At 36.6% G+C, this 27294-nt stretch overlaps 1 protein-coding gene across 1 annotated transcript; it reads right to left on the bottom strand.

Annotated features, from left to right (window-relative positions):
* Positions 1 to 13110: 13110 nt before the first annotated feature.
* On the bottom strand, positions 13111 to 14058 carry LOC125995763 (olfactory receptor 2H2-like). The gene has a single exon (XM_049764760.1). It carries the CDS (start codon positions 14056 to 14058, stop codon positions 13111 to 13113), a length of 948 nt encoding a protein of 315 aa, XP_049620717.1.
* Positions 14059 to 27294: the final 13236 nt, after the last annotated feature.

Here is a 27294-nt window from a genome sequence, read left to right as displayed (position 1 = left end):
TCTTTGTGGTTCTAGAAGTTCTGTTCCCTCAGTGTCATTTTAATCCATTTTCTGTAGTTGTGGTCTTGGTCTTTGCACTGATCCTAGGATGGCACCTAGTATAGCGTCTTTCATTGTGTTTCCAGAAGTCCCATTCTGTTTCAATTGTCTCTGCCAGACCTTTGGAACTGAGGATCATGGTTGTTGTGCAGGTCATAGTTCAAACCCTAGGCAAAGGCTTTTTTATTGGTCCCAAGATACAAGTCTGGTCATGGTTCTAGCAGCCAGTCATCTGTAAATCGCGATCTTGGCTTTTGGACCTACCAAAGGGTGACAAGTCTTCTGATTTTGTCTTATCGTTAGCTGGTAAGGTAGGATAACCTGCTCTTAGGTCAAGTTGTTCCCATTTCCTTGTTGTCAGGATATCATATTAGAGCTGGCACTTGTTGGTGACCCAGCAGTATTAAGGCTGTCCCGGATGGGATTTGTTTCCTGTAGCTGTTGTGAAAAACTGTGTTGTTTCTATGTCTGGGATCCAGGGTTCAAGGCTGGATGGATGGTGTCTAATCACCTGAGGTCTAAGTTGGGTCCGCGTGACGTATTTTCAAGGTAGGAGATATCCCTGTATTGTAAACAAGTATGAGTTCCTATCCCTAGTAGATAAGAGCTCTTTTTTATATGTAAGATTTCCCCTTTTTTTAGTGTGCCTTTGCAGGGAGAAATGGTACTACATTATATCATCGGTGCATTTTGGGGTGAACAGAAGAAGAAAACAGAAACAGGTCACACACCCAAAAAATATAAAAATAGGAATAAAAATATATGTGCTCACATGTATATGGAGAACAAACATTTTTTAGAAAATAAATTAACAAAGTATTTAAAGGAACAAAGTGATGCAAATGACTACCTTACTTTTGGGGAAAAGCAGGTAAAAAGGTGGTGTAATACAGGTCTTATATTTATGTTGGAAGTACATGTTTTCCCATTGTCTTTTGGGTTTTTCTTGTGGTGTATGGGTTCCCAGGCACCTTTTCATCACACCCCTGACCTTCTTGAGATTGGCAAAAGATTTGCGGCAGGGTGGTCTTGGAAGAGTACTTGCATTGGAGATACTTTTGGAGCTAAGTCCGGTTTTCAAGTAACAGTCCACGTTAGGAGGAGTTGGTAGCAGAGAGCTCTTTTATGATATTTTTGCAAGCATTTTCTGCTTGCTAATTATAATCATAAATCCACTATTGCAAAGTTTAAATTAAATTTTAATTTTGTACATCAATAAATAAATATAACTTACATATAAATGAGAAAATATTGTGATAACATCAAAAACTTGTCACTGTAAGTATATAATATTTCAATTTACAATGTCAAAATGTGACGAGATAAATAGTATATGATCAAGTAAATCAAATACTGTTCAGTACTAGAATTAAATTGGCATTAAAATATATAGAATAAGCAAAGATCATGGTTCTTAAAAGTTAAAAAAAAAAGAAAAAGAGCTGATTCCTGACATGTGCTTTCGCACATGGGAGACATTTTGAACAGCTCTTCTCCATGAGGTGGCAGTGAACAACTCCCCCCAGAACAGCTCCTGAGGGCATGACAACAGAGAACACCTCATCAGAGCTGTCTCCGCCAACTATTTACAATATCCAGAATATGGAAACAACCCAGATTCCTGACAACAGATGAGTGGACAAAGAAATGGTGGTACATATACACAATGGAATACTATGCAGCCATCAAAAAATCAAGTCATTATTTTCCTATACATTGATGGACATGGAAACTATCATGCTGAGTGAAATAAGTCAGAGGAAGAGAGATAGACACAGAATAGTCTCATTCATCTGTGGAACTTAAGAAAAATAAAAGACATTATTGTAATAATACCCAGGAACAATAGAAATGAGGGCAGGACTAGCCCATGATATGAAGGTTACCCAACATGTGGCATAAGATGGTACCTCATTGTTGTTTGTATTTGCTTCACCCTGATGATTAGTGATGTGGAGTATTTTTATGTGCCTTTTGGAAATTTGTATTTCTTCTTTAAAGAAGTGTCTGTTCATTTTTTCTTTCCATTTTTTGATGGGAATAGATTTTTTTCCTTGTTAAGTTCTGTCAGTACCTTGTACATTTTAGATATTATCTCCTTATCTGATAATTATTGAGTGAATAGTTTCTCTCTTTCTGTGAATGGCATTTGTATGATAGTCACTGTATTTTTTGAGGCGCAGAAGCTTCTCAATTTAAAATACATTTATCTCTGATTCCTGCCTTTAGTCTCAATGACAGGGAGTTTTTGCCTACATTTTCTTCTATTACCTTACAGTTTCAGGTCTGATATTAAAGGTTTTTTTTTATCTTTTGGCCACACCCAGTGACACTCAGGGATTACTCCTTGTTATGTGCTCATAAATCACTCCTAGATTGGGAGACCATATGAGAAGCCAGGGATTGAACCGTGGTCCATCCTAAGTTAGCACATGCAAGGCAAATGCCCTACTGCTTGTGTCACCACTTCGGTCCCTAGATATTAAGGTCTTTAATCCATTTGTATTTGACCTTTGTGCATGGGATTAGATAGATCTGAGTTCACTTTTTTGCATGTGCTGACCAATTGTCCCAGAACCATTTGTTGAAGAGGCTTTTCTTGCTCCATTTTGCATTTCTTGCTCCTTTATCAAAGATTAATTGATTACATATATAGGGAATATTCTCTGAATACTCAAGTCTATTCCACTGATCTGAAGGTATGTTTTTATTTCAGTGCCACATTGTTTTCATTATTATTGCTTTGTAGTACAATTTAAGTTGGGGAAAGTGATGCCTCCCATCTTTTTTTTTATTTCCCTAAGGGTTGCATTAGCTATTCTTGGTTGTTTATTGTTCAAAATAAATTTCAGGAGTGTTTGATCCACTTCTTTGAAAAAATGTTATGGATATCCTTACAGGGATACATTAAATCAGTACAATGCTTTGAGGAGTATTGCCATTTTAATTATGTTAATCCTCCCAATACATAAACAGGGTATATGTCTCCATTTCTTTATGTCTTCTGTTATTTCTTGAAGCAAATTTTTATAGTTTTCTTTGTTTAGGTCCTTCACTTCTTTAGTTAACTCCAATGTATTTGAATTTCTGTGGTAGATTGTAAATGGAATTGTTTAATGTCTATTTCTTTTGTGTATAAGGAGACTACTGACTTTTGCACATTAATTTTGTAGACTACCACTATATGAATCTACTGTATCTAGGAGCTTTATGAAATTTTCTTTAGGATTTTCTATTGTCATCTTCAAATTTTGAGTACTTGACTTTTTCCTTTTCTATCTCTTTGCCTTTTTTTTTTTTTTTGGTTTTTGGTTTTTGGGTCACACCCAGCAGTGCTCAGGGGTTACTCCTGGCTCCATGCTCAGAAATCACTCCTGACAGGCTCAGGGGACCATATGGGATGCCAGAATTCAAACCAATGACCTTCTGCATGAAAGGCAAATGCCTTACCTCCATGCAATCTCTCCGGTCCCTCTGTTTGCCCTTGATATTTATTTCTTGCATAATTGCTATGGAAAGTACTTCTAGTAATATGTTGAACATGAGTGGTGAGATGGTAGGAAACTTGCCTTGTGCTAGATCTTAGGAGGAAGGCTTTCAGTTTTTGTTCATTGAGTATTATATTTGGCATAGGCTTGTGGCAAAGGCCTTGACTATATTAAGAAAAGTTTCTTCCATTCCCATCTTGTTGAGGATTTTTATCATAAATGGGTGTTATACCTTATCAAATGCTTTCTCTCATCTATTGATATGATCATGTGGTTTTTAATTTTCCTTTTGTTTATTTGATGTATTACATTGATTGACTTGCATATGTTAAACCATCCTTATATCTCCGGAATAAATCCTACTTATTCATGGTGTATGACCTTCTTGATGAGGCATTGGATCCTATTTGCTAGAATTTTGTTGAGGATTTTTTCATCTTTGTTCATCAGATATATTGGTCTGTAGTTCTCATTTTGTGGCATCTCTGTGTACTGTTGGATCAGAGTGATGTGTTTGAATTTTAAAAGTGTAACACACTGTGGCAAAGCCTCAGTTGTTCATGATGAGACAATAATGGGATGCCTTAATCTTAGTTCTAGCGTGATTGGCAATGATCTTGTAGACATCTTTGTTGACATAAATACCTCTAGCCCAACTCTTTTTTTTCTTTTTTTAAATATTTTTAATTTATTGATGAAAATGCATCACATAGTTGACATAACTGATCATAATACAATTGTTTCAGGAAGACCAAAAGCAACATGGGAGAGAAAGGAAAGAACATGTTCAGTGGCAGTACATTTTTGAAAATTATTCAATCACCAATGAACTCATTAAAGCACTAGCAGAAAGTTTAGTAAACTCTTATTTTTCTAAAGGATGAGAGTTAAAAAAAAATACAGTAAAAAGGATGTAGGTGGCAATTGTTGTTTGCATAGGCCCAGAAAAATATGGGGGAAATGGAAGGGAAAAGCCTTGGCCTAAGTACAAGGAGAACTTACCCTAAAATTTTCTGGCATAAGACCAACTCAGGGCTCCAGGATACTAGGCTGTCCAACCTCTGAAGCACAGGTTTCTAAGGAGTATTTCTTCCCTCTGCTCTTGCGTTTCCTGGCTCCCAATGATTGAGGTGACTTATATTGTTCCTAAGCCTTTATTTGCTTTCTGATTCATATACACAATTTCAACTTTTTTAAAAATATATTTGTTATTTAAGTAACATGATCATAGTTGGGTTACAGTCATAACCAGAACACCCCCTTCACCAGTGTAACATTACCCCCCACTCCCCTTCCCATCCCCTGCCTATAGTTGAGACAGACATTCTACTACAGTTATTTGTTTTTAAGTTCAGTAGGTTGTATTTTTTTCCCTTAAAGAATGAGAGTAAAAAATATATATAGTAAAGGTGTGATAGTGGCAATTGCCGTCGTTTGCATAGGTCTAGAAAAATGGGGAAAATGAAAAAAAAATCCTTGACCTGATTACAGAAAGGCCTCACCTCAGAAGTTTATTGGCATAAGACCGACTCTGGGTTCCAGGCATACCAGTCCGTCCAACCCGAGTCATTCTCCGTGGTTCCGGTGAAACTTTTTCACACTTTAGCTATTGTTGGTATCAGATTCTCATATTTATAGACTCTGAATTCTGTGCATTTCTTTCATCGATGTCAGGCTGATGTGGAGCATCCTCTAGAGTTTCTAGTTAAATGCGGAGCGATCTGCCCTACATGCAGACTGTTGCTGAGTCGTCTGGGTGTTGGGAGCACTATTTGGAGTAAGTCAATGCCAAAGCAGTGGTAGGTCTTCCCTGGTAGTAGAGGCTTGGATCCTGGTAATGTTATAGACAATTGTGGTTGTTTCCATTTTTCAGGTGTGTGGGGGCTATGCCCATTCTTCTGAGGCCTAAGCCAAATCAAATCATTATGCCAATGTTCAGTAGCCCAACTCTTATCTATGTGAACAATATCCTTTCAAGTACTGAATTTCATATTAAGATTAAATCAAATACAGAGAAAATAGAATCAGTAATACAGTTAAGTTCCAAAATTGAAATAGAGGATTAGCTCTCCCTAGACCAAAGCAAAACTTTTTTCAGCACTAGTGACTAAATGGTTATGAAAATTCAGTAGTGTAATATCCATAAAGTGGTGACTACAAATAAAAATACAGCTGAGGCAGAGTGTTGAACCTTCAAAATTTAAAGGAGAGATTATCATTTCTTTGTTGATATCTAAAACAAAAACCTTGTTTATGGTGATGAATTTAGCTGTAAAAAAAGAAGCTAATATATAGTGTCATTGCAGCTCAAAATTTGCTAAATTCAGTGGATTGGGAGAGCAAATTTTCAGCAGTTTGGAATAATAACACAGTGCATTCAGTAGGTTTTATGATAGAGACAATGCTATTGAAATGTAAACTAATTGCAAAGAAACATGCCTCATTGTGAAACAGTGATGTTGTCTACTGAGCATTGTGAGTACCAAGTAATATAAAATGTTTCATTTGTTTAACACACAGAGATCAATGGCCTTTTTATACACTAATGATAGGGAAGAAATGGACATTAAGAAAACAACCCCATTCACATTAGTGCCACACAAACTCAAATATCTTGGAGTCAACTTGACCAAAGACATGAAGGACCTACACAAAGAAAACTATAAAACCCTGCTCCAAGAAATAAGAGAGGACACACGGAAATGGAAACACATACTCTGCTCATGGATTGGCAGGATTAACATTATTAAAATGGCAATACTCCCCAAAGCATTATACAGATTTAATGCGGTCTCTCTAAAGATACCCAGGACATTCTTCAAACAAGTGGATCAAACACTTCGGAAATTCATTTGGAACAATAAACACCCTCGAATAGCTAAAGTAATCCTTGGGAAAAGGAATATAGGAGGCATTACTTTCCCCAATTTTAAACTGTATTACAAAGCAATAGTTATCAAAACAGCATGATATTGGAATAAAGACAGACCCTCATATCAGTGAAATAGGCTTGAGTAGTCAGAGAATGTTACCCAGACATACAATCACCAAATTTTTGATAAAGGAACAAGAAATCCTAAGTGAAGCAAGGAAAGCCTCTTCAACAAGTGGTGTTGGCACAACTGGCTAGCCACTTGCAAAAAATTGAACTTAGACCCCCAGCTCTGAGGGGCCTTTCAGTTATTTTTTTCTCTCTGGTTTGTAATAAAGAAACAAGACAATAAATATTGCATGACTTACCTTTTTTCTTGTGAATTAATGGCACAATTTGACACATGAGAGGAACGGCTGTCTCTTAAAGTCATGCCTATTACTATAGAGGTATGGATTTGTTTGAGAAAGTTGTTTTGTTAATAAAAATTATTGAGATCATATTTGGAAAGTTAAGCTGTCCATACTGCAGGTAATATATAATGCAGGTTAAATTACAGAAAAGTGTTCAGTTTCATTTATCATGAAAAAAATCATCTTAATCTTGGGGGGTACACTCATAGATGCTCAAAAATTACTTTTAGCTATTTGTGGGTTGGTGTTGGGACTCAAACCAATCAGATCTAATTAATGCTGCCCTAATGATTATACTATTTTTCTGGACCTCACTTAACTCAACTCTGTTACATATACCAAGAAAGTCTATGTGTAGAGAACTTGTAGCTGTCCTGTCCTGCATAAATTTAATTTAATTGCCATCAGTTTAAGAAGTTGCTGAGTAATCTTGACTTTGAGTATAGAGATTATTTTTATCACTATGAAGTACAGTGGCTGACTTGAAAACACTTTCTTGAGGTTTTATAAGCTGCAGAATAAAATCAAGTTGTGTGATTTAGTATTAGGGTGGACATGGTGTTCAGAGCTAAAGTTCCAGAGTCCCAACCATCCTCCCAGTACCCTGCATTCAAATATAAAATAATTTGAAGATAAATTAAGGTTATAGAAAGTACAATTTGAAAGAAAGAATTCAATGAATGTCTTCACTCTAAGACAAAGCCTCCTGTGAAATTTTGACTGTACTAACTTGAACTTTTAACAAAAGATTCAAGAATGTAAACATAAAATTATGGACTGAATTTCATTCAACATAAAACTAATTGATTTTTATGGTATAAAATTTATAGAATAATTCACTGAAAAACAATGATTGGTTGAAAGCCAGGTACAACGACCTCACTATGTTTGAATTCTGTAACTGTCATATAAGTAATCCCCCAATTTGAAAAGACATACATTAAAAATATAATGTACTGTTGCAAGCACATCTTTTCAAAATGTTCCATTGGTGTGTACTATGCTCCAGACTGACTAACACAAACCTAGAGAACAATTATAAGCAGTAACACCATCAAAACCAGTTAACATCTCATACTTTGCCAAGAAAAAAAGAGTTCAAGGATAAATGTTAGTAAATGTAAGTTAAATGTTTTACCAAATATAGTAGACTAAATTTTAATTTAACAATTTTGTTTAGCTTGAGAATGTTATAAATATGAAAATGTTGCCCATCCTTGTTATATGTCCTATTTAACAATGATTTCTCAATATAAGAACTTTTTAGGTTTATATATATATATATAAATATTGAATAAAAATTAAATCTCCCAGAGTTTTTCTTAATTTAATAGAAGAAATAAAACAATTTCTTTCATCATGAAATAATTGTCATGATCCCACCTATTTTTTAATTATTGCCTCACCAATTTAACTACTTTCTGGTACTGATGTTATTTTAAATATTTATTTATTAATATTTAATTATTATCCTAAGGAATGCTTTTTCTCACGTCTAGAGTACATACATTGTCAGTTCCCAGAAAACAAAAATGAAATATTTGGCCAGTTAGGATATTGGAATATTCAGGATTTCATAAAAAATTACATAATTTCTTTCTTTTTTCTTTTTGGGCCACACCCAGTGATGCTCAGGGGCTACTCCTGGCTTTGAGCTCAGAAATTGCTCCTGGCTTGGGGGACCATATGCGGTCTGTCCTAGGTTAGCACATGCAAGGTAAATGCCCTACTGTTTGCACCACCGCTCTGGCCCACATAATTTCTTTTTAATTAAGTCTTCAAATGTCATTTTCTTCCCTTTTCAATGTATTCTACATTTTAAATGTATAGAAACATAAAAGCCAAAGTTTGAAAGAAAAGAAACTAGAGTGTTCTGTGACTTGAGCTATAGTACAGAGGGGAGAGCATTTCCTTACAAATGTCCAACTCAGGATAGATCTCCAGCATCCCATACGGTCCTTCATGGAATACAAGAGAAATTTCTGAATGAGAGCCAGGTATAACCCCTTAGCATTGCCAGATGTGACCCAAAGACAAAAGTAAAACAAACAAACATAAAAGACATTATGCTGCTCTATCTGACTTCATGAAAGTCCTGAAACTCTGAAATGATTAAAAATCTTTTTATCCACACATCATAAAATAATAAAGTCCTTAAAGCAAAATTCAGAATTATTTTTTTCAGAGTTATTGTATTTAATTAATTTATAAAACTATCATACAACCTATCCTTAATCTTGGTCTTGTAATATCATGAATGTATGTTGGAGTGGGAATAAAAAACGAATGGAATAACTCTTGCTATAATTTATCAACTTGAATGTCAAATATTATAGTTCTTATAAAATAAAACATAATTTTAAAAGTCTTCAAATATTAAGTGTTTCTAGTCAAACCATACTCTTGTACTCATGTATTCATAAAAGAGCCATATCCTGTGGGTCATAGTCCAGAAATTTTCATAACTTTTCATAGTGCTTCATGTAGAGACCTAGGGGAACCCTGGAAATTTAAACTGGACTCAACACAGCATCTAAAATAAAAATAAGTTCAAGGCACAAAAACAATTGAGATACACTACAAATATGATGATCTAAGAAAAACTTTAAGAAATAGAATTTCGGGCAGGCATTTTGGGGCTTCCCCCAGCTTGCTTCAACCTGGGAACTTTGATCTTCTCTGGCATTCATTCCCTGATGGCTTGCCTCAGCTGAGGTGAGTCTTTCTGGGCCGGAGGTGCGGATAAGACAGACTCTGCTGGGCCCCTTAAGCTCGGCAGACATTTTGGGGCTTCCCCAGGCTTGCTTCAACCTGGGAACTTTGATCTTCTCTGGCATTCATCCCCTGACGGCTTGCCTCAGCTGAGGTGAGTCTTTCTGGGCTGGAGTTGCAGATAAAGCTGACTCTGCTGGCCCCCTTAAGCCCACCTATAAGGGTTCGAAGCTTTGCTTCGCAGCCGCGCACTCCACCTAGCCAATGAATACCACCACAACACGTAGAAAAACCCACAGCATAAGTGTGACAATGGGGAAACTATGCAGACCAACATCAGCCATAGAGAATGAAGATGGAAACTCTGATGACCCAACAATGGCCAACCACCTAAGCAGTCTTTCAGAAATGGAGCTTAGAGAAGAAATATGAAGGATGCTCACAGAACTCAAAGAAAGTATAGATCAGAACACTAATAAAAATCAAGAGAATATGAAGATAGAAATCAAAAAACTCCAAACTGATATATCAGGTCAAATAACAGGTCTGAAAAACTCAGTAGACGAATTGAAGAACATAATGGATGAGCTTTCCAACAGGTTAAAAGCAGCTGAGGATAAAATTAGCTTCTAGAAATAATAAATTCATATAGCAAAGTGGCAGGCTACAAAATTAACACACAAAAATCAATGGCCTTTTATACACTAATAATGATAGGGAAGAAATGGACATTAAGAGAACAATCCCATTCACATTAGTGCCACACAAACTCAAATATCTTGGAGTCAACCTGACTAAAGATGTGAAGGATCTATGCAAAGAAAACTATAAAACACTGCTCCAAGAAATAAGAGAGGACACGCGGAAATGGAAACACATACCCTGCTCATGGATTGGCAGGATCAACATCATTAAAATGGCAATACTTCCAAAAACATTGTACAGATTTAACGCGGTTCCTCTAAAGATACCCATGACATTCTTCAAAGAAGTGGATCAAACACTTCTAAAATTCATTTGGAACAATAAACAACCTCGAATAGCTAAAGCACTCCTTGGGAAAAGGAATATGGGAGGCATTACTTTCCCCAATTTTAAGCTGTATTACAAAGCAATAGTTATAAAAACAGCATGGTATTGGAATAAAGACAGAACCTCAGATCAGTGGAATAGGCTTGAGTACTCAGAGAAGGTTCCTCAGACATATAACCACCTAGTTTTTGATAAAGGAGCAAGAAATCCTAAATGGAGCAAGGAAAGCCTATTCAACAAGTGGTGTTGGCACAACTGGTTAGCCACTTGCAAAAAAGCGAACTCAGGTCCCCAGTTAACACCATGTACAAAGGTAAAATTTAAATGGATTAAAGACCTTGATATCAGATCTGAAACTATAAGGTATATAGAACAACATGTAGGTGAAACACTCCAGAACATTGAGACTAAAGGCATCTTGAAGGAGGAGACAGCACTCTCCAAACAAGTGGAAGCAGAGATAAACAGATGGGACTATATTAAACTGAGAAGCTTCTGCATCTCAAAGGAGATAGTGCCCAGAATACAAAGGCCACCCACTGATCGGGAGAAATTATTCACCCAATACTCATCAGATAAAGGACTAATATCCAAAATTTACAAGGTACTGACAGAACTATACAAGAAAAAAACAACTAACTCCATCAAAAAATGGGGAGGAGAAATGAACAGACACTTTGAAAAAGAAAAAAGGCAAATGGCCAAAAAGCACATGAAAAGATGCTCAACATCACTAATTGTCAGGGAGATGCAAATCAAAACTACTATGAGGTACCACCTCACGCCACTGAGATTGGCAAACATCACAAAAATGGAAAACAAGCAGTGCTGGTGGGGATGTGGAGAGAAAGGAACTCTTTTTCACTGCTGGTGGGAATGCCATCTAGTACAACCTTTATGGAAAGTGATATGGAGATTCCTTCACAAACTGTAAATTGAGCTTTCATACGATCCAACTATACCACTTCTAGGAATATACCTGAGGAACACAAAAATACAATACAAAAATCCCTTCCTTACACCTATATTCATTGCAGTGCTATTTACAATAGCCAGACTCTGAAAACAACCAAGATGCCCTTCAACAGATAAGTGGCTAAAGAAACTGTGATACATATACACAATGGAATACTATGCAGCCGTCAGGAGAGATGAAGTCATGAAATTTTCCTATACATGGATGTACATGGAATCTATTATGCTGAGTGAAGTAAGTCAGAGGGAGAGAGAAAGACGCAGAATGGTTTCACTCATCTATGGGTTTTAAGAAAAATGAAAGACATTTTTAACAGTATCTCAGAGACAAGAGAGATGAGAGCTAGGCGCAGCTCATGACATGAAGCTCATCACATAGAGTGATGAGTGCAGTTGGAAAGATGACTACACTGAAAACTATCATAACAATGTGAAAGAATGAGGGAAGTAGAAAGCCTATCTCGAGTACAGGTGTGAAGGGGTGGGGAGTAGGGAGATCTGGGAAATTGGTGGTGGGAATGTTGCACTGGTGAAGGGGGGTGTTCTTTACATGACTGTAATCATACAACTATAATCATATTTGTAATCACGGTGTTTAAATAAAGATAATTATAAAAAAAAAATAGAATTTCAGGCCCAGAACCAGAACATGACCTGACAGAGAGCCACCAGGCATACATAAGGACATGATGTGAAAATAACAATATAATGGAACACCAGTAGTTCAGTGCTTTTCCCCATGAAAAGCTCAAGGCAATCATGAAATTATCCATATATAATTTCATTCCAAATTTATCAAAGTGCTCTATTCACTCTGCAAAAAGACACATTCTCTTTTGAACTTTTTTACTCACCTCATATTTTCCAGAATATGAAATTCCAAACTCAGAAACTGGTTTTTGAGCAACAAAACCTGGGAGTAATAAATTTGTTTCGTTCTTGTCAATCTTCATAATGAAGTAATAAGCCATAAGTAATTTAGAACTGAATTTTGCCATATTAAAGAATGACTTTTTATGGTAAAAGAAAATCTTTATGCAGTCTGCATAAAAGTGCTGGTTGAGGGCCGGGCGGTGGCGCTGGAGGTAAGGTGCCTGCCTTGCCTGCGCTAGCCTAGGATGGACCGCGGTTCGATCCCCCGGCGTCCCATATGGTCCCCCAAGAAGCCAGGAGCAACTTCTGAGCGCATAGCCAGGAGTAACCCCTGAGCGTCACAGGGTGTGGCCCAAAAACCAAAAAAAAAAAAAAAAGTGCTGGTTGAACTTAGAGAAAAATGGGGAGGGGATAAAGAAAATCATATTTTGCTTTTTTTGATTTTGCAAGTTTTTGTTTATTTTTTACACTGTATTGTATATTCTTTAAGATGATGACTAATAAATATTTTATTTATACACTAAAAGGTGCATAAATCTAAATACAAAAGATATGATTGATACAATTAACCAATGTGTAGCAATAAAATATCAATTTGAACAAAAATCAGATCTTGTCTTTTAGGTGTTGGGAGTATGTTGAGATTTTTTTTAATTAGATCATTCTCTCTTCTCAGACTAAGCAATAATCCTATATCTGTCAACCTCTAGATATTCTGGAAATGCAAGGTCCTCCTCCCTAGTCTTCTTATTGCACCTTTTACTTCCTTGTTCCTTAAAGTGTATATGAGTGGATTTAGAGTTGGAGTTACAACAGTGTAGAAAAGGGTGAAAAACTTGCCCTGTTCACGAGTATAGTTATTCTTGGGTTGTAGATATACAGCTGTGACAGTGCCATAGAAGAGGAAGACTACAAGGAGGTGAGAAGTGCACGTGCCAAATGCTTTCTTCTGCCCTGAAGTTGATTTTATTTTCAGAACAGTCTTAGCAATAGAACCATAAGACCAGAGAATTATCATCAAGGGCACCACCAAAAGAATAATACTAGCTATGGACATTTGTATTTCATTGTAAGTGGTATCTGCAATGGAGACCTGAATTAGGGCTGGCACTTCACACACAATGTCATCCACCTCTTGGTGGGAGCAGAAGGGTAACTGGAGGGTAGTAGGGGACTGAATTAGAGACTGAACCAAACCAGTCCCCCATGACAGAATGGATAAGTTCAGGCATAGTTTTGTGTGCATAATAGTATTATATTGAAGTGGATAGCACACTGCCACGTAGCGGTCCACAGCCATGACCACAAGAAGGACACATTCAGTGGCTCCAAGCCATAAGAAGATATAAAGTTGAAAGGCACAACCAAAATAGCTTATAGTCTTTTCTGGACCCCAGAAATTAACCAACATCTGTGGAACACAGCTAGTAGTAAAACATAGGTCTAAAAAGGAAAGATTGGAAAGAAAGAAATACATTGGAGTATGGAGTTTGGGATCCTTCCAGGAGATGATAATTATAACCACATTTCCAGTAATAGTCAAACAATAAAAAATTAGAGCTACCCCAAAACAAATTTTCTCCAGATATGGCTTGTTAGAAAATCCCAGGAGGATAAAATAATCACTGTGACTGTCATTGCAAATTGTGATCATAGTTCCTGGAACAATATTCTCTTTGAGGAGTGGCCTAAATGTAGTTGCTTAAAATTGAATGTTCCAATAAAAGACAGGAAGAGGGTCAGTATGATGAATTGGTTGCTTCCCACTCAAGGACGTGGCTTTAATCTCCTGTATTTTGAGAAAAACATAAAATATTTAGTGATCGTTCTTGTTCATAAGTTTTGGAGATACATTTGTCATGTTTTCAGAGCTTACCACTGACTACTGGCTCTGTGCTGTTATGTCAGGAATTGAACTGATGCATGCAAAGCAAGAGACTTACCAGCTGTGGGCACTTCAGTTAGTTTTTAAATATTTAATAATATCAAATAGCATCATTCATTTTTTTCTTTATTTCTCTTTTTCAAATTTATTTAGCATATATGATTGAAACTTTGAATTTTTAATATAAGAAAATTTGCATTAAATATCTACTAGTAAAATAAATTTGCTAGATATTAAAACTATATTCACAAATCTTTTGCATTTACCACATTTATTACAATATTTTAAATATATTTTACTTACTCTTTAAAATATTCTTTTGGCTCCAGAGAGATAGTAAAATTTGTTTTGTTAGGATGTTTGCCTTGCACACAGCCAACCAAGGCTTGACCTGGTATCCTATATAGTTCCCTAAACATGGCCAGGAGTAAGCCATGAGAATCTCTCTCTAAGCATGGCAAATAAAATTAATATTTCCTCTTCTATCTTTTATGGTTACCTTCTGCCAGGCAAGGTAATTTGATTGATGCTAATTGAATACTCAAAACCACCTGGTATGTCATTATAACAAGCTATCTGTTAATTTTTCTCACTTCTGTTTCTTTCTTGTTTATTTAAATATTTTTCCTTCTGTTTCTAAACTTAGCATCTCCTTTCTTCTTAATTCTTTTTTCTTCCTTCCATCCAATTTCTCTTGATATCTTTGCTTTAACTTTTTCCTCCACTTTATGCTATGGGATCTTTATGAAAGCAATGCAAACATTTTTGTTGTTACCTTAATTATTTTTAGTATTTTTATTTCAAAAAGTATGTAGGATATCATAAAATATACCTATGCTAATTGAAGAAATTAAATATAATGACACAAGCTGGAAATCTATTGTTCCTAGTCTATTATTCCTGTTAACAATGTTCTTTTCATCATTATAATAATCACACTAATTTAAATATTATTTTAGATGTAAAACAAGAAATATATTGGCAAAGGTTTTCAGAAGTGAGAGATAAAACATTTAATAAGAATTAAATCTGTGCATTTTATTTTATTTTTTTGGATTTTGGCCTCACCCAGTGGTGCTCCGGTTTGCTCTTTACTCTGACCTCAGGGATCAGTCCTGAAGATGCTCTGAGACAATATGTGATGGCACCTTACTTACATGTCATGCTATCTCTCTGGCATCTCCATATTATTTTAAAATCTATACTCTTGTTCTAGAGAGATAGTACACAACATTTAAGTGCTTGTCTAGAATGGGGCTTAATTTCTGGTACTATAATATATCATCCAAGTCCCACTCTGAGCACAGAGCCAAGAGTAAACTCGGACTAACACTTCTGGGTATGGCCTCCCTTCAAAAAGTGTTGTAGTCATTGCCTCCACTTTCTTATTTTTTCATTGTCTAACATTATCTTGTTAGTGCAGTATAACCAAATCTGTCAACTTTTCAGTTTTCATGATAAGTTTTTTTTTTTTTAACAAGCCATTCTTCCAAGTGGTATTCCTGGCCCAAACTGTCAAATAATTGAATGCTGGGCCCAAAATTACAGAGTGACTAGAATTCAAAGGTTCTTCTAGATGCCATCGGGCTCCAAAGTTTTCCAAGTTTATGTAGTCCTCTGAATTATTCATGTGTTCCAGAGATCAACTCAGTTCCTACTCATGTAAGGTGTAATAATTTATTATAGTTGAATCTGAGCTATCTCCAAGAAAGACCATGGAGTAGTCTTTGCAATTTTTCACTTTTGAAAGTATCTTTACTTATAATGCCTTTTTATCATGGGAGTATCCAACAGAAGTCACTTAAAAAACTAATTATAGTGAGATGATGTAGAGTGCACAAATTGATGGCCTCATTGACCCCTGACTACAAATATACTTTAACTCTTAGACTGTATCTCTCATTTTAATCACTCGGTTTTCATGCTCCTGCATATGCCAACATTTACATTGAAATGTTAGATTTTAAAAAATAATTCATTTTTATCAAATGTTAAGATATTCAACTAATTGATCATTTTTCTATAATAATTTAAGCACTGTGATTACAGAAATGTTTGTAGTTGGATTTTAGTCATCAAATGCACACCAACTTTCACCAGTGTAACTTTTTAGCTACCAATGTTCCCCATTTCCCTCCTTCCTGCCTGTTTTTGAATAGGCATACTATTGTTTTCTCTCACTATCATTGTCATGGTCATTGTCAGCACAGTTAGTGTTCCAACTGTGCTCACCATTCTTTATAGTAAATTTCATATCATGGGCTGGTCCCACCTAATTGATAATTGTAATCATTTTAATTATTACTCTATATTCTTGCTCTTTAGTTGTCTATCCCTTTCTTCCAATCATTACACAAACATACTTTGTCAGAATATGCCCATAAATAGTGAATATTTCAGAATTTTAGCTATAAATAAATGAGGTGTTAGGAGGCACACCCAGTAGTATTCAGCTCTTACTTCTGGTCTTGTGCTCAGATATAACTTCTGACATAGCATGAGGGCCCTTATGAGGTGCCAGGGAAAAATTTGAGTAAGCAGTGGGCAAGACAAGTACCCCATGTGTCTATCCCATAACTAGATATTGTTAATAAGCAGTTGATAATATAGCAGGACTTAGTATGTAATTAACACTTTTCTAGGTGAGTTAGCTTACTTATTTCTTGCAAAAAAAAAAAAGAAACCACATGGTAAAAATAGCCTCTTTATATCTTACTGTAATTGATATTAAATCATGCTATGATTAATTTAAATAATCCTAATCATGGTGTTATATGTATAAAATCAAAAGCTTGAAATAAAATGACCCATTAAGTTAAAATTATTAGAAAAAAATTTGACAAGACTTGATATTTATAATATGCTTTTATATAGGCATATATTACTAGCAAATAACTATAGTGAAGCTCATGCAGTTTGAGTAACATAATGTCATGACACAGTTTTTTATGTCTGCATGTTTTGCCTTTAAATAACTTTTAGACTGTACACTAAAATTATTTTCATATGAATTTCAGTCCATCAATAATTTCCATGCTTATAGTACATTAGTACAAGTATTCCCAAGCACAAATATTTTTCATGTAACGAAGATGCATCTTATATATCGTCTCACTATTATTATACTGATTTCTATTATGTCCTACTCTTAAAAAGCAATACATAATCCAGAGTCTATTATTTCCTGTCAATTTTCATTTAAAAACTTTTCAAATTGGGGCTGAAGAGGTGGCATGGAGGTAGGGCATTTGCCTTGCAAGCAGAAGGACGGTGGTTTGAATCTCGGTATCCCATATGATCCCCCAAGCAAGCCAGGAGCAATTTCTGAGCATAGAGTAACCCCTGAGCGCAGCCGGGTGTGACCCAAAAACAAACAAACAAAAATAACTTTTCAAATTGAATTTAAATGTAAGCACATTGGTTGTAAAAATTTGTCTCAAGTATTTCCGAAGAAGAAAATATGTTTTTTTTTATTGTTTTGTAGGATCAGAGAGATAGTACAGGTATTAAGGCATTTTTGTTGCTTATACTGACTCTATTTAGATCCTTAGCACCACATATGCTCCCTGAATTGCAGGCAGGAGTGATCCCTAAGCATAGATAGAGGAGTAAATCTCAAGTATCAAAAGATTATATGGCCCCAAAACAAATAAAAATGACTTGTAAATGTTCTCAGTTACAAAACCAAGCTACCTTATTTCATTTTGTAACTTTCATTAACTTGTGACTTTTGTTGTATGTCTAATTGAATCATTCCACCTAGGAGTCTTCTTTTTCTCTCTATGTAAAGTTGCAACCATCTATCTATATTAAGTTTATTCCTAATAACTTATAACTAAAGGATATATATTTTCTCTTTAAAATTTATTAAAAATTGGGGCCGGGCGGTGGCGCTGGAGGTAAGGTGCCTGCCTTGCCTGCGCTAGCCTAGGATGGACCGCGGTTCGATCCCCCGGCGTCCCATATAGTCCCCCAAGAAGCCAGGAGCAACTTCTGAGCGCATAGCCAGGAGTAACCCCTGAGCGTCACAGGGTGTGGCCCAAAAACCAAAAAAAAAAAAAAAAAAATTTATTAAAAATTAATCATTTCTATTATTCATTAAAAATCCTTAAGTTTGGAACAATTGTAGAACAGGTAGTTCTGAACTTATCTTGCATGAAGCTGACCTGTGTTTGATTCTGGTACCACATATGGTCTCTAAAGCCCTGCTGGAGTGATCCCTAAATGTAAAGTTGTCCTAAGCACCACTGGGTGTTGTCAAAAAAAAGTGTAAAAATAAAAATCAACACAAATTACAATATAAATATCCTTGCGTAGAAGAGATTCTTAGGTGTTTAAAAAAAAAAAGAGATTCTTAGTCTCACTTTTATTTACTATACAATCATTATCTTCATTTCTATTTCCAAAAAAAGTAATATTATCACTTTTCTAAAAATATAATTTATCCCTCTAATATTTCTTTAGATCAGCTAAAAAAAATGATCTTTTAGCAAAACAAAGAACTGTTTGCTGTGGATAATTTCTGTGCTTATAAATGTGTTATACAATATTAACATTTACACCTCACCTTAAAGAGTTGATGAGTTAATGTCATATCTTTGGATCTCCTGATTTCAGCAGAGATAATATGGACTTTTTGTGAGAAATTAGATTCATTTCACATTTCTAACAATAACTTACCTAAACATGTTGTATATGTTTTCTCTATCTGCCCCAATAGGTCTTGTCTGACACTGTGGAATCCAACTGGCACATAAGCAAGTGCCCTCTTGTAGTGAAACAGATTTAATCACCCTTGAGGGATTATTTGGACAAAAATTTAATGCTAGCTAATGAGTTCTGGCTAATTTTCCTTCAGCTGAAATTTAGATAACATGTATGTACATTTGGACTTTTTCAAAATGTCCCAAAAGAACTGAACACTCATTGAACATGATATAACTTGTCCCTGTGTCTCACTCTTCCTGTTCCATTACTAATATTTTTCTGAAATGTTTGAAAATCAACATATGTATATACCAAAATACATATCTCTTGAATTATTATCACTGCTGGCTTTCATTATCTTACAAATTAACTAATATTATAATGAATACAATAGCAATTTTTGGAGTAACATGAAAATATACTCAAAAAATCAATTATCAGAGCCAGAGATATAGCACGGAGGTAGGGCATTTGCCTGGCATGCAGAAGGATGGTGGTTCGAATCCTGACATCCCATATGGTCCCTCGAGCCTGCCAGGAGTGATTTTTGAGCGTAGAGCCAGGAGTAACCCCTGAGTGATGCTGGATGTAACCCAAAAACCAAAAAAAAAAAAAGTCAATTATCAGTCTACAGCCATGAATTTTAAATTACTTATTAAAATAATTCTGCAAATCCACCCACAAGTTAATAATTCTGTAGTTCTAAGTTAAGGCCAAAGAATTAGATTTATAACAAAATTATAGGCAATGGTAATGATGCAATTAAAAGGATCACACGTTGCAAACATTAATTTAGGGAATTTTATTAAAGCAAAATAACCCCAACTGCAGAAATTTCAATATTTTGTACAAGGAATGATATTCAAAAAGCAACCTAGGAATAAATTTTAAGGAAAGAAGAGCTTAAAAGAAGAGAATTTTCAAGGCGTAAAGAATATATAAAGTGTAAATTTGGTTGAATTGATTATTCAGGGTGAAAATGAGGTAATTGGACTGGAGAGATTATACAGTGGGTAGAGAGCACTTGCCTTCACATACTAGATCTAGCTTCAGTTCTCCTGATCCCATGAACTCTGACTGGAAAGATCTGTAACAGCAGAGCCATGAGTAAGCTCATAGGAAAGTAAATATGGGCTCTAACCCACAAAAAAAAGAAATGGTGAAATGAAGATAGGCGCTACCAACTAAAATCATTTTTCACTTAGCATATTTTTAGTATCTAAGCCTGTTCTTAGAATTATTAATAATGGCAAATGACACATCCCTTAGAGAGAAACTTTGGAATATAATTATAAAAATATAAGAATAAATATTTTAATAGATATCTATGGTCATCTATCAGAGTAATTGTACAAGGGAAAAGACAAGTTTCAGGACAAGAACGTTGAGTAACATTCATTTATGAATATTTGATGGTTCAAAATCAGGAGAGGCACATAAAATATTGATAGAGCTTCTAATTAGAAGAGAAATTGGGTAAGTCCTAAATCCAACAATGTAAACCTGATTTACAAGTCCAGTCCAGCAAATTTGTAAACTAACCCTATGATATTTAACCATGTATAAATAGTAGTGATAGATATAACGGCAGCTACAATAATTCTCTCATTGATGACTTAATGGAGTAAAAACTAAATAAAATTTATGAAACTGCTGTCCTCAACCACACTTAGAATCAATGTATTATACTGAATTTTATAATACCCTGTCCTAGAGAAAATAGATTTTGAAACAAAAATATAAATGTAAAGAAATGATGCTAAGTTAAAAAAAATTGTATTAAGGCTTATAATGAGCATTAGTACATTATCATGCCAGAGCTATAGTACAATATATACTATAGTATATAGCACAGTACAGGTCTGAGGGTTCAGGATGACAGCGAGGAGATGACCCACAGCAGTTATGAAGTTTTAGGAGACAAGGTTTTATTAGAAGGCTCTAGCCACCATGTGTTTTCTAAGCCAGGGAGCCTCTTGCCTGCTCCTGCATCTATCCTTCCTCTATCATCTCTCCATGCTGCTTCCTGATGAGACTTCTTGCTGAATCTCTCTCTCACTACTGAAGCAACCCCTTAAATTACCAACCAGACCCCTCCCAGCTATAGGAGGGTCTCGGTCTCCAATTGAGATACTCAGGAAGTTGAGGGGAAGGGTAACACATGCCCAGGTCAGTACTCAAACAGAGCAGGTACTTTTATTCTTTTTCCCATCACCAAATGGTCCAGACACAGATGAGCTGTTGGCTTCTAGAGTGTGCTGGTTGGCCACGTGGCTTACTCCACGGAACCCCAGGCCCCGCAGACAGTCCCAGTTGGAGCCTTTGAGCCTTGAGAGCCCGTTGTCTCTTGCCTGCTTGGCAAACCCCCGGTTTGAGCTGCAGCACACACACACACACCCTCCCTTGCCTGTCCGAAGGGAGGGAGCTTTCGGGTTCATCTCACTGAGAAAGTGGTCAGTCTCCACAGCTTCCACCTCTCCGCCCCTCCAGGTAGTGGTGTTTGGGAGCAGCTGCCGCACATCTGGGAGTTTAAAGCATGGTGGTCTTAACCTGAAAGTTCATTAGTTCCAAAGCCAGAATCTTGTTGGGGGCTGACGGGTCGTCATCTAGATGTCAGTCCGCCCTCAATAAAGTCTTTTTTATCGTCCTTTTCCAATCAGTGGCCTCTATAAGCCTCTGCAAATTGGGAGGCCAAGGTCCTTGGAAAAAGGACTTTTGCAGAAAAGTTGCAGTCCTAGGCCTCTGAGGGGGGGGTGGGGTGTGCTCCAAGCTTCCAGCTCCCCTCCTTCACTGCCCCTTCTGCCCCCAGCAGCGGTCTCTGCCATTTTTAGAAAAGGTGCCACGTGGCCCAATATTTTGGACTCTCTAGTTTCACTCCAGCTGAAAATAACCAAGATTAGCCACAAGGCCAGGTATCTTACCATAATCCCTGTCTTCATGGGTCCAGGTTTCAAATCAATGTTTGAGTGCCAGTTGTTGAATTAATTACATTAAATTTTGTTTTTGTTTTTGGGCACACCCATTGACGCTCAGGGGTTACTCCTGGCTATGTGCTCAGAAATCACCTCTGACTCAGGGGGACCATATGGGACGCTGGAGGACCGAACCACCGTCAGTCCTAGGCTAGCACTTGCCTTACCTCTAGCGCCACCTCTCTGGCCCTGAATTAATTAAATGAGTAAGAGTCCTTGATGGTGGTTGATGATGGTGGATGGATGGTGAGGCTTTTCTCAGCCAGGCCAGGTGTCTACACCTTCTTTGGGTCTGAGGGTTCAGGATGATGGCTAGAAAATGACCCACAATAGTTATGAAGTTTTAGGTGACAAGGTTTTATTACAAGACCCTAGACACCACTTGAAGCAGCCTCTTTTCTGCTCCTGATCTATCCTTTATAATCTCTCTATGCTGCTTCCTGCTGAGGCTTGCTGAATCTCTCTCACTGCTGAGGCAACCCCTTAAGTTACTAGCCAGACCCCTCCCAGTTATGGGAGAGTCTCTCTCTCTCCAGGTGAGATACCCAGGAAGTTGGGGGGGAAGGGTAACATATGCTCAGTTCAGAACTCACACAGAGCAGGTACCCCTGAGAGAGAAATTTGAACCATAATCATATCCAAAGATAAGAGAAGTTCTGGAATAGGATCAACTTATTTCCTACTCCTCAGACAACTGAGAACCACAAAGAAATTTCATGAAGGATGACTAGTCATGTTTAAAAAGGGTAACAAATTTCCAGCAACATATTCAATTATATGAAATCTTTCTGAATAAAATTTTAGAATAATGAATTCAATACTTAATAATGAGAAAATTACATTTGAACAGAGAATCCATAAAATTAAAGAAAGAATTATAGAAAAAAATAAAAATACTATGCAACTAGAAGGAAAAGAGTTAAATAATATGCTATAAAATTTCTGCAGTAGAATGAATGAAGTTGAAAATTGAATTGTGGAACTCAGAAAAGCCAATGCAATAGAAATGAAAATTAAAAAAGAATAAAGGGGCAGAGAGAAAGCATAGTGGTAAGGCATCTGAGATCCTTGCATGCAGCCAACCTCGAATGGACCTGGTTTGATTCCTGGCATTCCATATAGTCCCCAGAGCTTGCCATGAGCATTTTTTGAGCAGAGCCAGGAGTAACCCCTGAGCATTGCCGGGTGTTGCCCAAAAACCAATCAATTAATTAATAAATAAACTGTTAAAAAAGAAGTCGCCATGTTAGCAACAGGCCAGCTCCATGGAGTCACTCTTTTCTTGAGAGAGATGTAAACCAAATTGTGAAAAATCATGGGTAACAGGCCATGCAGCAGAAAGCTGGAAATCATGGAAGGAGAGCGCTGGCCAAGCCCCTGTCCTGTTGAAATCATGCCTACTACATCTATCACCCAGAATTACCACTTTCCCTATGGCCTTGCCGTAGCACCTCTCATAAATTCTTTTTGAGGACACCAATGTAACCAAACTTCAGGTATACCAGTATTTGGGCTGATATTATCAGGGCTTTCTAGAAAGAGTGCAGGCAACCTCCCAGTGTCCCTTCTTCTGGGGCACTTGGCATGCTACAAAAAGCTGGAGTATCAGCAATAATACTTTGAGTTCCTGGACTCAGCTGTAAGTTCAGCTACATGACAACTTCATTTGTTTAATGCTGTCATCTCTATAGGAATACACCAATTTATATGCAATGTGTAGCTGAGGCCACTTAATATTTAGAAACAAAGGAAATAACAGAATGTTAATAACAAGAAATTACTAAACTATCTTCCAATGTCTCAATGACCTCATTGGAGATACAATTATTTTCACAAATTTGCTTGTCTCTATACGTCTTTTAAATTTTATTTCTTCTCTTCATTTTCTTTTATAATTTATCCTTCTATTATTTTTTTTAATTTTTTTCTCCCACTTATCTGGAAACAAATTAATTATGGTCAACCATGTCATCTAGGTGGTGCATGTTCTTTAAATAAAGTTAAAAAAGTAATACCGTGACTGACTCTGCTGGGCCGCTTTAGCAAGGCAGATATCTTGGGCCTTCACTCTGCTTGCTTTGGCCTGGGAACTTTGATCCTTTCTGGAATCCTTGTCTGAGGGCTCATTTCTCCTGAGGTGAGTCATCTTGTCCACAGGGGTGGAGCCAGAAGAACACTGCTGCTCTTCTTTGCTTTGTGGCCGTGCAATCCACCTAGCCGATGAATATCACCACAGCACATAGAAAAATCCACAATACAAATGTGACAAATGGGGAAACAATGCAGACCAATATCAGGCATAGAAAATGAAGATGGCAACTCTGATAACCCAAAAGGGACAACCACGTAGTTAGTCTCTCAAATATGGAGTTTAGAGAAAAATATGAAAGATGTGCACAGAACTCAAAGAAAGCATAGATTTAGTTGAACAGAACACTAATAAGAATCAAAAGAATATGAAGATATAAATCAGAAAACTCCAAACTGAAATAACAGGTCAAATAACAGGTCTGAAAACCTCAGTAGACGAATTGAAAAACTCAATGGAAAGCATCTCCAATAGGGTAACATCAGCTGAGGATAGAATTAGTGAGCTGAAAGATGAGATGCATAACAACTCCAAACAGCAGAAAAGATTGGAATAAAACCTTAAAGCAAATGAGCAGACAATGAAAAAATTATTCAAAGAATGTGAACAGATGAAAATAGAAGTCTTGGGCCCGGAGAGATAGCACAGCGGTGTTTGCCTTGCAAGCAGCTGATCCAGGACCAAAGGCGGTTGGTTCGAATCCCGGTGTCTCATATGGTCCCCCGTGCCTGCCAGGAGCTATTTCTGAGCAGACAGCCAGGAGTAACCCCTGAGCACCGCTGGGTGTGGCCCAAAAACCAAAAAAAAAAAAAAAGAAAGAAAATAGAAGTCTTTGATAAGCTCAACAAGACAACTTAAGAATCATTGGATTCCCAGATACCCAAGAAGAAAATCTTCAGAAAGAATCAACAGGCAAGAACATCATCACAGAGAAACTACCAGTGCTAAAGAATACATGCAACCAAATCCTGCATGCCCGAAGAGTACCAGCTAAAAGAGACCCCAGGAAAAACACCCCAACACACATCCTAGTCACAATGATGAATTCCACAGATAGAGACAAAATGATGAAAGCAGCAAGATCAAAAAGGGAAATTACATTCAAGGGAGATCCTTGAGATTTACAGCAGACCTGTCACCAGAAATACTCAAGGCCAGAAGGCAGTGGTGGGATATAGTGACAAAACTCAATGAAAAATAAATGCTTCACATAGAATAATGCACCCAGCAAAACTCACTTTCAGGATTGAAGAAAGTATACATAGCTTCACAGATAAACAAGAGCTCAGAAACTTTACAGACTCAAAATCAGCTTTAAAAGAAAAACTGAAAGGTCTACTTTAAGACATGACTTACCAACAGACAGACCAAACTTCTACACAAAGATAACACTGAGTCCCATGACAATTATCTCTCTCAATGTCAATGGACTAAATGTGTCTGTTAAGATACACAGAGTGGTGAAATGGATCAAAAAACTGAATCCAACCTTCTGCTGCCTACAAGAAACACATCTGAATAGTCAGAATAAATATAAACTCAAACTCAAAGGCTGGAGAAAAATCATCCAAACAACATCCTTAATGCTGTAATGAGGGGCCGGAGAGATAGCATGGAGGTAAGGCATTTGCCTTTCATGCAGAAGGTCATTGGTTCAAATCCCAGTGTCCCATATGGTCCCCCGAGCCTGCCAGGAGTGATTTCTGAGCGTGGAGCCAGGAGTAACCCCTGAGCACTGCTGGGTGTGACCAAAAAACAAACAAAACAAACAAACAAACAAATAAAAAGCTGGAATGCCATACTAATATCAGATGACACAAAAGTTATACTCAGAGAAGTTGTAAGCAACAAAGATGGACATTTTGTACTAATCAAGGGATATGTACAGCAGGAAGAAATCACTCTCCTACACATATATGCACCCAAAGAAGGACCAGAAAATTATTTAATACAATTGTTGACAAATTTGAAAAAAGATATCAATAATAACACAATAATTGTGGGAGCCCTCTACATGGCCCTGTCAACACTTGATAGATCAACCAGACTGAAACCCAACAAAAATATACTAGATCTGAAAAGAGAAATGGAAGAAAGAGGCCTACTGTGTATATATATATATGTAATACATATATATATGCATGTATGTATGTATACAAGGACACTCCATCCACAGAAATCTGGATACACATTCTTCTCCAATGTAGATGGGTCATTCTCCAGGATAGACTATATGCTGGCACATAAAACATACCTCCATAAAATCAAGAGAATAGAATCTTTGCAAGCTACCTTTGCTAACCACAAGGCTCTAAAATTAGATGTGAACTACAAAGGAACACAGAAGAAAAACTTTAACAACTGGAAATTAAACAGCCTACTACTGAACAACCAGTGGGTCCTAGATGAAATCAAAAAGGAAATCAAAATTTTCCTGGAAACAAATGACATCAAAGAAACAAACTATCAGAGCCTATGGGACACAGCAAAAGCAATACTGAGAGGAAAATTTATAACTTTGCAAGCACACATCAGGAAGGAAGAAGTGGTATACCTGAATATCTTAACGATGCAGCTTATAAACTTAAAAAATGATCAACAAAAGGAACCAAAAAATAGGGAGACAGAAGGAAATAACAAAACTCAGAGCAGAAATCAATGAAGTGGAAACCCAACAAACAATCAGAAAGATCAATGAAAACAAAAGTTGGTTCTTTGAAAAAATAAAGACTGATAAACCACTAGCAAAACTCACAAAGAAAAAGAGAGATAGAAACTTACAAAACCGGATTAGAAATGAAAAGGGGGAGATCACTACAGATACTGCAGAGATTAAAAGGGTAGTCAGAGACCACTTTGAGAAACTGTGCCATGAAACATGAGAACCTGGAAGAGATGGATATATTCTTGGACTCTTATAATCTTCCACAGTTAAATAAGGATGATCTAGCATATCTAAATAGACCCATCACAACTGAAGAAATTAAAAGGATTATCAAATGGCTTCTCCAAAACAAAAGCGCAGATAGATTCACTAATAAATTCTTTTAAATCTTTCTAGAGGAACTACTTCTAGTACTTTTCATGCTCTTTCATAAAATAGAAGAATCAGGAACACTCCCAAATAGTTTTTATGAAGCTAACATCACCCTGATATAAAAAAAAACAGACAGGAATGCTGCAATGAAAGAAAACTACAGTCCAATATCCCTGATGATCACAGATGCAAAGATCCTC

Source organism: Suncus etruscus, chromosome 18 (genome assembly GCF_024139225.1).
Source record: "Suncus etruscus isolate mSunEtr1 chromosome 18, mSunEtr1.pri.cur, whole genome shotgun sequence".
NCBI classification, from domain to species: Eukaryota; Metazoa; Chordata; class Mammalia; order Eulipotyphla; family Soricidae; genus Suncus; species Suncus etruscus.
Note: the sequence above shows the minus strand (reverse complement) of the source record. Positions and strands in the feature narration are given on the sequence as shown.

Excerpts from the sequence above, each read along its gene's own strand:
- LOC125995763 (XM_049764760.1), bottom strand. The coding sequence starts at position 14,058 with ATGATCACAATTTGCAATGACAGTCACAGTGATTATTTTATCCTCCTG.